This window comes from Cupressus sempervirens, chromosome 10 (assembly GCF_028749045.1).
Source record: "Cupressus sempervirens isolate cs-2001-9-10 chromosome 10, ASM2874904v1, whole genome shotgun sequence".
Taxonomy (NCBI): Eukaryota; Viridiplantae; Streptophyta; class Pinopsida; order Cupressales; family Cupressaceae; genus Cupressus; species Cupressus sempervirens.
This window is the reverse complement of record NC_143127.1, coordinates 258,071,165-258,084,670: the sequence shown is the minus strand read 5'-3', so window position 1 is coordinate 258,084,670 and position 13,506 is coordinate 258,071,165. Positions and strand designations below refer to the sequence as shown.

General features: G+C 35.9%; 3 protein-coding genes across 3 annotated transcripts in view; all 3 read right to left on the bottom strand.

The window, feature by feature from the left end:
- The window catches only part of LOC149533614 (uncharacterized), a 68,140-nt gene that overhangs the window by 32,095 nt on the left and 22,539 nt on the right, over window positions 1-13,506 (bottom strand). The window lies entirely within an intron of this gene.
- On the bottom strand, window positions 6,035-7,097 carry LOC149533616 (uncharacterized). Its single transcript, XM_089805073.1, has 2 exons — window positions 6,839-7,097; window positions 6,035-6,717 (listed from the first exon to the last, which is right to left on the bottom strand). Exons 1-2 carry the CDS (start codon window positions 6,957-6,959, stop codon window positions 6,155-6,157), a joined length of 684 nt encoding a protein of 227 aa, XP_089661199.1. The 5' UTR covers window positions 6,960-7,097; the 3' UTR covers window positions 6,035-6,154.
- On the bottom strand, window positions 6,965-9,114 carry LOC149533615 (uncharacterized). Its single transcript, XM_089805072.1, has 4 exons — window positions 8,468-9,114; window positions 8,058-8,287; window positions 7,376-7,929; window positions 6,965-7,247 (listed from the first exon to the last, which is right to left on the bottom strand). The coding sequence occupies exons 1-4, from the start codon at window positions 8,602-8,604 to the stop codon at window positions 7,119-7,121; spliced, it is 1,050 nt and encodes a 349-aa protein (XP_089661198.1). The 5' UTR covers window positions 8,605-9,114; the 3' UTR covers window positions 6,965-7,118.

The window sequence follows — 13,506 nt, the reverse complement described above, 5'->3', positions numbered from 1 at the left end:
TTGTACTTATCTCAGCTTTATCTAGTCATGTTCAAGCTGATCACAATACTTGGTTAATAGATAGTGGTGCTTCTCGTCACATCTTTGGATTCAAGCAACATATTTTGAATCTGATTGAATCAGATTCTCATCTTCAAGTGATCATTGGTGATGATGCATCTTACTCTGTTAAAAGAGCAGGCAACACTCTTTTAAAATTATAATCTGGTATTCCCCTTCATCTCAATGATGTTTTATTTGTTCCTGGTATTAAGAGGAATTTAATTTCCATTTCAGCCTTAGAAGATAAAGGTTTCAATATTGCTTTTCTAATGGAAGTGTGGTTGCTTGGAATGAAGATTTTGATTTCAGTTCTGCTCAAATTATTGGAGAACGTCAAGGAAGTCTCTATAAGCTCTAACCTAATCAAGTTCATGTTTTAAATCATGTTGCTTCTAATAATAATTTGTTATGGCATTAGAGATTTGGTCACCTCAACTTTAAATCACTCTCTTCCTTAGGGAAGTTTGTTGTAGGTCTTCCCCTTCTTAGTCCCTCTCATGATGGTGTTTGCAAAGGATGTTCCCTGGGAAAATTTTCGAAGAGTCCTTTTCATTCAAGTGATAGCAGATCTAAGCATGTGTTAGAGCTAATTCATTCAGATCTATGTGGAACAATGTCATCAACTTCTTTAAGTGGTTTTTGGTACACTGTCACCTTCATTGATGATTGTTCTCGTAAGACATGGATTTACTTTCTTAAATCCAAAGAGTCTGATGAAGTCCTATCCAAATTTAAGGAATTTAAAGCCTTGGTTGAAAACATTTCAGAAAAAAAAATTAAGACTCTTAGATCTGCTAATGGAGGTGAATTTATTTTAGGTTCTTTTCAATCTAATTGTGTTGAAGTAGGAATCAAGAGGGAGTTTTGTGTCCCTTACAATCCTCAGCAGAATGGGGTTGCTGAAAGAAAGAATAGGACTATTGTTGAGGCTGCTAAAGCTAAGATTCATTATCAGAATCTGCAGATGTTTTCTTTGGGCAGAGGCTTGTAGGATAGCAGTCTATGTTCAAAATATAAGTCCTCATCATGTCGTTAATAATATGACTCCAGAAGAAGCCTTCTCAGGCACTAAACCTGATGTAAGTCACTTGAAAGTTTTTGGTTCATCAGTTTATGTTCATATTCCCAAAGACAAAAGATCTAAATTAGATCCTTCAAGTAAGAAGGGAATCTTTGCTGGTTATAGCGAATCTTCAAAAGCTTATAGAATATACATTCCGAGACAAAAATCAATTGAGCTAAGTAGAGATGTTACTTTTGAAGAAAATTTTGACTGGTGCAAATCTGTTGATTCTTCTCTTGATATTGATTTGGATGTTCCCTCGGTTACTCAAAATTCCCCTCTTGCTGCTCCCTTCACCTTCTCTGAGAGGAAGGAATCTCCCCCTTCTCCTAAGATTTGTGACATCTCTGAAGCTGGTCCTAGTGTTCCAATGAATGAGAAGAAGAGACCTTTGTGGGCAAGAAACATTATACAAGAAGCTGAAAATTTTGCAGCTCCTAAAAGAAGTTTTCGGGAAAGTAAACGACCTCTAACTCTTGAAAATTATTCTGCTTTAATGTGTAATCTTATTGACGCTGAACCTTCTTGTTTCGAATCAGCAATAGTTCAGCAAGTTTGGAAAGACACCATGCTAGAAGAATATGAGTCTATTCTTAAAAATGAAGTATGGGATATTGTTTCTCATCCCAAAGATAAATATGTCATCTCTTCTAAGCGGCTATTCAAGACAAAGCATGCACTTAATGGGAGTGTGGACAAATTCAAAGCTAAATTTGTAGCCAACGGTTTCAGTCAAAAGGAAGGTATAGATTATGATGAAATTTTTGCTCCGGTAGCAAGGTACACCTCCATTAGAACCATTATTGCTATTGCTGCAAGTAAAAAGTGGAAGCTTTACCATATGGATGTCAAGACAGCCTTCCTCAATGGTGTGATTAATGAAGAAGTCTATGTAGAGCAGCCTGATGGATTCATTATTCATTCCAAAGAATCTCATGTATGCAAACTAAATAAGGCATTGTATGGTCTTAAACAAGCACCTCGGACCTGGTATGAGCGCATTGATGGCTATCTCTTGAGTTTGGGTTTCACAAAAAATGAAGCTAATCCAAATATTTATCTCAAAAGGTATAAAGCCCTTATGTTGATCCTAGTTCTTTATGTTAATGATCTTTTTATTACAAGAGATGATGAAATGATTGTTAAGTGCAAAAAGGATTTAACTTCTGAATTTGAGATGAAAGATATGGGTTTAATGCACTACTTCATTGGTCTAGAAATTTGGCAACAATCTGATGAGATCATTATCAATCAAGGTAAATATGCTCTAGATATTCTTAAGAGATGTGGTATGCTTGATTGCAAGCCAAATGCGACTCCTATGGAATCAAACTTGAAGAAACTTCAAGTAGTTTCAGCTGATTCAAAATTAATTGATTGTACTCCTTATAGGCAGCTTATTGGTTCTCTCATGTACCTTGTCAACACAAGGCCTGATTTTTGCTTTGCTATAAATACTTTGAGTCAGTTTATGAGTGAGCCAAATGCGACTCCTATGGAATCAAACTTGAAGAAACTTCAAGTAGTTTCAGCTGATTCAAAATTAATTGATTGTACTCCTTATAGGCAGCTTATTGGTTCTCTCATGTACCTTGTCAACACAAGGCCTGATTTTTGCTTTGCTATAAATACTTTGAGTCAGTTTATGAGTGAGCCAAGAAAATATCATTTCATTGCAGCTAAACACATTTTGAGATATGTCAAAGGAACTTATAGTATGGATTGAGCTTCTCTTGTTCTAATGATCTGCAACTTCATGGCTTCTCAGATTCTGATTGGGCTCGTTGTATTGTGAATAGAAAAAGTACATCAGGTTTTTGTTTCAGTCTTGGTTCAGCCATGATTGCTTTGTGCAGTAGAATGCAAAAATGTGTAGCTCAAAGTACTGCTGAAGCTGAATATGTGGCAGCCTGTTCAGCAGCTCAAGAAGCTATTTGGCTTCAAAAACTTCTAAGTGGATTATTTGGAAAATCTTCTGAACCTACTACAATCTTCTGTGATAACCAGAGTTGCATAAAGATTTTTATTAATCCATTTTTTCATGACAAGTCAAAACATATAGAAATCAAGTATCATTTTTTAAGAGACATGGTACTTCGAAAGGTTGTAGAGCTGAAGTATATCAGCACTGATGATCAGACTGCTGATATTCTCACGAAGCCTCTTTCTAAGGTGAAATTTTATTATTTTATAGATAAACTAGGTATGGTAAATCTTAAGAATTAAATGGAACAAAGTCTAGTTTTGTAAGATTTATCTATTGTCATTTTTGATGTGTGAACTAATAAATATTGTAAGATCAGCTATGTCAACTCTTTCACTATGCAATAGTGAATATCATGTTGAGAGAGTCCATGATATTATGACGTTGAGTAATTCCATGATAAGAGTTGAATGTCATGTTGAGAGATTACATGACCATTCACGTTGAGAGATTCTATGAGTAAAGGCTTAGCTGTGAGTCTTACAAATTTTCATGTTGAGAAATTCCATGATTATTAGTTATGTAAAAAATTTCATGTTGAGCAATTCCATAATTATTAATAATTGAGTTACTGTGTTAAGTATGAGAATGCATACTTATCTAGCTTTCAAATTTCATATTAGCTAAGAGGGAGTGTTAAATATTAGCGTTATATGAAATTCTAGAAATTTGTATTATGCAAGTGTTTTACACTTCTACGCATTCTCTTACTTTTTGGGTCCCGCTTAAGATGAAGGTTATTTTGAAGCTACAGTGACCGTTTGCATAAAAGGGAGGTTACTATGTGTTATCGCATCATGCTAAAGATCTCATAACGGATGTCTACGTGGATTCTCCTTTCACCGCTTACTTCAAGTCATTGTCCTTTCTTAAGCGTTGAGATTTCTCGAGTCTTCAGACAGCTCATTCATCTGTAACTGTCCACATGTATTATCCCGTGTTCGGTGATTGATAAAGTCTACATTCACTTGAATGGTAGAAACAAATATAGCCGATATGGATTCACGTTTTAAAAAGTGAAAATATTATCTGTTTTCTTTGTCGGGTCTATTTGGACTCTTTTTGTAACAGGTCTCCACATTTCTCATATTGCTATATGTTATGACTATAATCACATCTGATGATCGATATTGCTAATTAGCAATTTGCTGGTCTGTGTATTTCTCAACTGCATATCTAAAGTTTAGAGCAGTGTCTTTGAAGTATTGTAATTATTTTACTTCTTTAATAAAAGGGATTTGTTTGGTGGGGCTGGGTTGTTTCCCTCATTGCAGAGAGTTTTTCCCAAGATACATAGTGTGTTTAGTTTATGATTTCTAGTCAATGTTTTAACAGTTTTGACTCTAGATTTGTTCTCAATCCAATATTGGTTAAAGCTTCGATTTTGCATTAAGATCATGTTATTTGAGAGCACAAATCAGGCCTAAGTTAGGATTTTGTTCAAGTATATTGGGATCATGAATCCCAAGAGGAAGGCAGATTTTGTCCCTCTTGAGATTTTACCTTTGCCTTTCACCATTTTATTGTGATATTGCTATCAGGATTAACTATGTAACTTTTTAGTCATACTCATTGACCCATATTTCATGAGTAGTGATTCAACATGAATCCATCTCTCATGAGAATAAATGGAACACTTAGCACTCACTGGGTCTAGGTGATGCACACAAAGGTGAAACACCAGAACTTTCCAGGAGATCACAATTCAATCCTAATAGTAGTATCACAATTTGACTTGCTGTGGAAATTATCTCCTACTTATCAATTGATGAGCTTAAGGGGCTTTCTAATGAATGGTTCATAAGGCACAACACTTGCTGAAGGTTTTACAGATGGGGTTACAAGCAGAATCGGTTCAACCATGGAGGAAACTCCGTAGTTAAGCGCGCTCAAGCTGGAGTACTACTAGGATGGGTGACCTCCCAGGAAGTCTTGGTGCTTCACCTCTATGTGCATCACCTAGATCCAATGAGTGCTAAGTGTTCTATTTATTCTTATGAGAGATGGATTCATGTTGAATCAATACTCATGAAATATGGATCAATGAGTTTGACTCAAAAATTACACAATAAATCCTGATAGCAATATCGTAATTTGACTTGTTTTGGAAATTATCTCCTACTTATCATTTTATTGTGTTTAAATTATTGAATTAGACTTCAAACTCCACCAATGTTGTTTGGTTTTAGTCAATTTCGTCCTCAATTCTTACCCCCGTGCTCTTATGAAAATCAGCCTCGTAGGGCGGCGGAATTTAATGTTCATTGGGATTTATAATCCCAAGAGAAGGGTGGATTCCACCCCTCCCTTGGGATTACTTTGGTTTCACAAATTCACCTCAAAAATCATCATTTTGCATTCTTTGCTTGCTTTTCTCATCATTTCATACTTTAAACTCACCTAAATTGGGGGTGGGATTTTGACATGTGTTGGGGTTGGGAATTTTGAGACGTTGTCAGATTCTGACCTAGTTTCAAGATTCTTTATTTTAAAAGCTAACTCCTAATTGTTCAAGTCAATTTCTTCAACTCAAAGGGTACAAGGATTTATATAAAATATACATTAAGTATTTCCTTTTTTATACTTTCAGTTATATTTTAAATAAATATTGTCAAGATCATACTTACAGGACTCGAGCTCGCCTCTTACTCGAAAAGGTCAAAATCCGACTTAAACTCGGACTTGGTCACCAGACTCAGTAAGGACTCAGAAAATTGAAAAACCCATGAAATTCAAAGATTTTTAAGGAGTTTTAAGATTGTTTCATGCATCTTTTAGTCATTTATCATCAAATACATAGTAATTGAGATAAATAGAAACTACTTAACACACATACACAATTTTGCATAGATCACATAAGTATAAAAGCGAATTTCTGAAGGAAAAAAATTGAATAACACAATATAAAGTTATATACTATAAAGTAATAAACATAGTCACTCCAGTGTCAAAGACTCAAATGTCTACAATATTCATGGATTACAAATTCCATGGTATCAAATTCATAAGTTCAAAACATATATCATAATCAAAATAACAACTAGAAGACTAAGGCTCATAGTAGTCTATGTCCTCCTACGAGTGTGCCTAAGATAAGTCATGGAAGACTCTAGAGCCATCCTCTCTCCCTGTGTCTGTGGCTGAGCTTGAAATTCATCCTCATCCTCATCCTCATCCTCACCCACATAATCCTCGTTATCAAACTGGGATCCATAACTCCTAGCCTCAAGGTCCTGCACTTTGTCTCCTTGCGCTCTAGCCTCCTCAATTGCCATCGCTACTACCTCAGCCTCCCGATCCACCTGATCTACCCACTCCACATCTTCATCATTGAAGACAGGATCAGCCATCTCTGTGTTCCACTCTACATGAGGATCAATATTCTCTAATACAACCAGTGATGTATCGGTGCCAAAGATCTGTCTATGGCGAAGGCGAAGGTTGTAGTGAACAAAGACAAAATCATTTAATTTTTTCACTGCCAACTTATTGCGCTTCTTTGAGTGTATGTGCTCAAATAGACTCCAATTACGTTCGCATCCTGATGCACTAGATGACTGGCTCAAGATGCGAATCGCAATCTTCGATAAATTTGGCACCTTCATGCCAAACATCTCCCACCATGCATCTGAAACAAGAAAATTTTGAATCATATCAATAACTTTGAATTTATCAAATTAAAATGGTAATACCGTAATAGAATTACTATTAGAAATTAGGATGTAAAATCAAAGATTTTTAGTATTTACCAGGCATCAATTCTGTCCTACTTTTCTTGCACAACTCCCGTGCAAATAAGTCCCCTTGAGCTTTCTTAAACAACTCAATCTCACGGACTATATCTGTTCCAACTACTGAATCAGGTGACATGCCCTCTATAACATCGTAGAGGCCACTCCACACCTCATCATTAGCCTTGAAATGTGGGCTGAATTGGTATGCTAGATTAAGGAGTAGGCTGCTACATGTATAGGCCTATGAAGTAGATTGTGCCAATGTCTATCAATGACATCCCATATAGGCCCATACCTATCTCGATTCCCTACAAAAAAAAAAGCGAATGGCCTCCTTCACCCTATCCATGCCCTCATAAATGTAGCCCATTGAAGGCTTCTCTCCATCAGCAATTCGTCGGAGAACAACAAGCGGCTTTACAAACTGCAATCATTATGAAAGTTGGAAAAGAAATAATCAGTTTTAAGTTTTTCTTAAAAAAATGAACAATAATTTATAACATAATTTCATAAACAAAATAAAGTTGAAATGAGGACAAAAAGGAAAATTACCGTCACAATATCAGTAATCGGTGTCCAAAAAGAAGCCTCATCAAAAACATAATTAGCTGCAGCAATCTCCACAGTGGTCTTTGCATATGATGATGCAATCCACTCCTCACTAACAAACATGCGTCTCAAACCTCCCTTTGAATCAAGCAAAGATTTCAATGTGAGAAAATTGGTTACAAATCTAGTGACCCCTGGACGAGACAAGTCTTTTTGCCCATTGTGTTTCCTCATGAGGTTGAGGACCCATGTATGATTATATATGAATTTGCATGCACTCCTTCCTCGCTCTATAATTGTTTTTATCCAAAGGATTTTAGCAAGATCCTCTAACATGAGGTCAATGCAATGAGCAGCACAAGGGGTCCAAAATAAGTGAGGGTGTCTCTCCATAAGAAGTTTTCCTGCAGCAACATAATTTGCTGCATTATCTGTAACTATTTGCACCAGATTCTCCTCACCCATTTCCTTTATCACTGCATCCATTACCTTACAAAGATATTCATCATTCTTTGTTTTTCCTAAGGCATCAATTGATTTCAAAAAAACTGTGGCACCTGAAGAAAAAGAAACAAATTAATTTAATGATTAATGATGAATCATAATTTATACACTTAATCACTTAAATACAAGTTCTACTTCTAAATTTTTAATGTCTGAGACTCTAAGTATAATTACGGTTTACCTAATGAGGAGACAAGAAAGTTGAGGAGTGTTCTACTCCTATCAGTCCAACCATCAATCATGATGGTGCAACTCTTCCTCTTCCACACCTCACGTTGCTCCTTGATTTCAACTTCTACATCAGCCACCCTTTGGTTCAAAATAGGGCCTCCTAGCTCTTCAGCAGTAGGGGCATTAAACCCCAGACCACAAACAACAACAGCATCGATTCCAATTTGCCAATAAGGGGGCCTAAAACAAATAAAATAAAATTTAAAGTTAAACAAATTAGTATAGTATAAATAAATTTGAAAACAAAATACAAATTAAAATAAACAAAATAAACATATTATTCTCTTGAAAGTTGAAAATTGAAAGTTGAAACTTTGAAAGCAAGAGAAGACATAAATTTAATTTTAAATAAATAAGTACCTTGCTGCATTGAATGAAATGTTGTTGTAGATGAAGAAGTCTCCAAGTGCCAATTTTGCATAATCATGTTTATCCTTGTTCCAACCCATGCCCTCAAGCGATGGTTGTGCACCTGGAGCCGTGGGTGGAGCAAACATGGAATCAAGTGTCGATCTTTGCTTACGAATGCGAGGCCCAATGGTCCCACTCGTAGAAGCAATGGCATCCGTAGGTGTAGGGGATAATGGAGAGCGAAAACTAGAAGATCCATGTTAGGCTCTGGCTAGTTGTGTCATTTCTTCATGTTGCTTCTTTTTCAATTCTCTTTTCTCCAATTTTTCCTCTAGAAGAGCTTGCATGTCTCGCATAACATCTTGGAGTACATCTTTACATTTTTTAGCATCACGTCTAGATATATGTGCTAAATGATACTTCAATCTATTTATTCCTCCCCCATTATATACTACACCGCAATGCCAACATGTAACAACTCCCTTTTTGTGCCCTGGGACGGCATGTTTCCAAGCCCTATCCCTTGCTATTGCATTTGGGTCTGCATTAGGGTTAAATGGAAGCCTAGGCCTAGTTCCACTTCCCTCACCCTGAGACATAATGTCAAAATTCAATGTGTTTGCTGCTACCTTGCTGCAATATGAATGTAAACAAAATTAGAAGTAAAAAATAGTAGATAGTAGTAGACTAGTAGTAGACAGTAGAGACCAAACAAATTTAAACAAAATGAGAAGTTAAAATACTAAAAAATACGAATGTAAAAGTTTAAAACATAGTGCAAAACAACACAAAGAAATGCAACTTGTAGCTTACCTCTTCAAATTTGCACAAACAATGGAAATGCAAGTTTGTAGAAACCTCCTCCAAATGCTCCCTTAAGCTCCTCTCAATGCTTTAATGCAAGCTACAAAGATGCACAAACCATTAGCAATCAATACGGGAGAGCCAACCGGTTTGCTGATTTCTCTCTCAAAACCTCAATATTCTTCTCTAACTCTTTCCTCTCTCTTGTGAGCACAAGCAATGGTGGAATGAACTTTTTAGGTCAATAACATGTTATAAGAACCAAAAAAGTCCACATTAAACAAAGCATTTTTTATTTTTTTAACTTTTCCCTACTTGGCCGCCAGTGAGAGTCCATGCCTTGTGGACTCTGCTAGGACTCGGCCGAGTTCGAGTCAAGAGGTAGATTGCCTCGAAAACTATGACTCTGCCTCGGACTCGCAAAGTCCTAGTGTCACTCGACAAGTCCCATTACACTAGTCAAGATGCTTGAGATAGGTTTTCAGCTTCATGGGGCATATAATAAGGATTTTAGATTTTGGGAGTTTTTGAAATGTTCCAGACTTAGTTAAATTTCAAGATTTAGCATGCCTCCAACAATATTATCTCCTAAAAAATTCCTTGCCCTTCTATGATGAAATTGAAATTGGAACAAGGACATTCAAAACATTCTAACTGATTTCATTACACATCCTTTGATTTCTACTCCACATCCTTGGCTAGATTAGTCTAGCTCTTGCTCACACCCTTGACAGTCTTGACTACCCAACAGTTCAACTCCACATCCTTGGCTAGGTTAGTCAAGCTCTTTCTCATACCACTAATAGACTAAACTACCCAGCATGCCAAAGGTACCCAAACTCGTCCCTTTGACTTGGAGACTCAAAAATTATTATCTACTGAGACCACCACTACTACTGCCTCAACAAAAAGAGGTCCCCATTTGCAATAAGGCAAAGGTGTGAAAACAAGTACCAATGTATCTCCTTAGGGAACACAAGTGAAGTTTTGAGAATGAAAGGTGGAACTCTACATCTTGTGTTGACTAGAGAATGTTAAATATGGTCACAATCAAAAATAGATACCCACTCCCTAGAATTGACTATTTGTTCAACCAAATGAGAGGTATAATTGTATTCTACAAAGTATATCTATGATCTAAATATCACCAAGATTCGAGGAGGATATTTATAAGACTACATTCTGAACTCAATACAGGAATTACGAGATCATAGGTTACCATTTGGACTCACTAATCCTCTAGCAGCTTTTATTAACCTCGTGACTTTAAGTACAAAGGATCTCAATTTGAGCAAGATAGAATATTAAGATATCTAAGATGAAGATGTGTGCCCAATTCTATAGAGTTAAGAAGGATACTCCTTAAAGAAGCACATTTTGCACCTTACTTAAGGCACTTGAGTCCCAATGAGCTATTAGCTGATATCAAATCATTGTATTTCTAGAAAAGAATGAAAAACGATGTCACCCAACTAGGTTCCTTCAACCTCACGTCATTCTAGAATGAAAATGGCAAGTCATTAGCATGGATTTCATCCAAGGTCTTGCCATGTTCAAGAATAGACATAACACAATTTGGTTATGTTGGATAGATTAACCCAGGTAGCCTATTTTTAATTCCAAGTAATTTGACTAATCAAGCTCCTAATTTAGCTACGAAATTTCTACAAATCTTAAGATTGATGGAATACCTACGAAAATTGTTTCCAATAGAGATGCAAGAATGGCCTATAGGTTTTGACAAACCCTATTTGCAGCATTGGGAACCCAATTGAATATCAATTCAACATATAACTCAAAGACAAATGGACAAACAAAGTAGGTGAACCAGGTCTTTGAGGATTTAGTATATTACGTGGATCAATAGTATAAATGGGAAAACTACTTACCTCTAATAGAATTTGCTTACAATAATTATTATTAGTTGACCATCAAGATGGCACCTTTTGAAGCACTTCATGAGAAAAGATGTAAAACACCCATTGTTTGGGATAGACTTGAGGGCAAGACAGACCTCGTCCCAAAAATGTTTTTCGAAATGGAAGAACTTTGATTGGTCGAAGAAAGGTTAGTTAAAGCTAATGATATGCATAAAAGCTTTGCAGATACTAAAAGCACCCTAGACAAATTGACTTTAGAGAAAAGGTTCTCCTAAGAAAAACCCATAAATGTTATATAAAATTTGGGAAGTCCTTCAAATTGGCATCTAGATATGTGGGACCCTTTGAGGTCTTAGAAGTTATCAACCCAGTTGCCTATAGAATTGCTCCACCGTCAACTCTCATTTGGTCCCACAATGTCTTTCATGTTTTCTATTTAAAAAGAAAATGGCACACCTTGAACATAACGTTGCTTGGAACTCTTGTAGATGCAAGATCCAAGAATGGTAATGATCGAGCCACTTAAGGTGCTCAAGGTACATAAGTTGAGCTTACGTAACCACAAAGTTATTCAAGGCAAGGTTCAATGTGACCAAGATGGGGAGGGTGGTACTACATGGAAGGATTATGATGAGATCCTCCAGAAATTTCCTAAATTGTTTTGATTTCTAAATGTGTTATGAAACTTTATTGTATCATGTGGAACATTCATTAGGAACAATCGTCAAGGACGGTGATTCACAAGACGGGGATAGTGACATCCTTCCCTTGTGAACCTTTTGCAATAATTGTAATAACTATTTCATGAGAAGTCATATATTAGACATTTAAGTAGTTTTCATTTTTATGAGTTAATAAATTATGATCGTTATAATTGAAATTTATGTATATGGAATATTTGGAAGGAATCATATTGGATTCCTTATGGATGATCAGTGCAAAATCAAATTTCTATAATGGTTTATTGTTATAATATTGCATAGATGATGGTAACTAATCCTTCATTCTCTCTAGATGCAGGAATAGATCCATCCCATGACCTGGAAAAGAGTATCATCAAAGTCAGGGGATGAGGACACACAATGAAGGTCAGAAGTGTCATCCAAGCCTGAACCATAACTATTTAACCAATCATAAAGATTGGGAGGTGGGTTGCCTTAAAGATGTCCAAATAGTTGTCATTTCTCTTTTGGTGTTAATAAAGAAATTTGACCTTGTAATTAATTTGAATGCCTTGGATGCTCCTTGTTGATTTTAAGGAACAACCATGGTGATCTCTTCATTTATTTTCCTTCAAACTATGCCTTTAGATATATACATATAAACATATAAAATATGCATATAGATATAAATAAATGTATGCATGTAATTTGATGATGATCAAAATGTATGAATGCTAATTAAATAATCATGTGTAGATCGGAACATATTGTTGTGTTCTAAGATGATAAGGTCAATGTACCCACAATGACTAAGTAATCAAGTACACAAGATGAAGGTTGGCACTAAGTTGCTAGGCACATATACATTTAGTTATGCAAATACGCACGAAGTAAATGTTTACGCATATGTTATACGCATATAAATCTTGAGCGCCTTGATTTTATCATGATATTTGCTTCAATAAATCAGCTGAAGGGACATGTTAAATCTTTGAGCGATGTATGGTGAGGTAGCAAGAGTAACTCCTCTTATCACTGCAAGCAATTAGGAGTTACCCCTGAGGCTTTTTGAACCACCTTTTCTTGCTTCAACAATTATTAAGGGCATTGTTTTGGTCTAAGCACAGGCTCCATAATTTTTTGGGGGTGCAAGGTCGACATTAAGAATTTTTCATTCTTAAATGCATTTGTGGGCATTTTCCTTTTCATCCATAAATTAGGAAGGGCATACCTTTTCTTTGCTTGCACTATATTCAATTGGACAATGGTCACCTGATCCCAGGCATGAATCTTTCCGTTTGCTTGTCATATTCATGACCTGCTGCATTTAGCAATTTTTTGTGTAGAATCATGCAAACTTATGCATTTAGAAATGTTGGAATTCAATACTTTGAACTATTTTTGTATGCATCATGTGCATCTTGTTAGCGTCCCAGTCATAAAATTGAAAGCAATTGTTCATGATATATCTAGTCAAAGTAATACTGTTTTATCTTGCATTAATACATAGTATGAATCTCTAATGCGATCCTGCTTTGAGCAAATATAAATAGCATAATAGGTTGTTGTGCACTGCATTTAAAAATGGAGATGTTAAGCATGTATCAGATCTGAAGTTTAAGCTTATGCCCTGTATTTTGGGCATGGTTTGTTATTTCTATTTTTTTTTCTTAATACTAGTAAGGTAAGTAGAATCAAAATA

Coding starts and splice junctions, on each gene's coding strand:
- LOC149533616 (XM_089805073.1), bottom strand. CDS start 6,959: ATGTCACCTGATTCAGTAGTTGGAACAGATATAGTCCGTGAGATTGAG. Junction 6,718..6,838: donor TAGGACAGAATTGATGCCTG/GTAAATACTAAA, acceptor TTCTTGTTTCAG/ATGCATGGTGGGAGATGTTT.
- LOC149533615 (XM_089805072.1), bottom strand. CDS start 8,604: ATGTTTGCTCCACCCACGGCTCCAGGTGCACAACCATCGCTTGAGGGC. Junction 8,288..8,467: donor ATTTCATTCAATGCAGCAAG/GTACTTATTTAT, acceptor TATTTGTTTTAG/GCCCCCTTATTGGCAAATTG. Junction 7,248..7,375: donor CGATTACTGATATTGTGACG/GTAATTTTCCTT, acceptor TAATGATTGCAG/TTTGTAAAGCCGCTTGTTGT.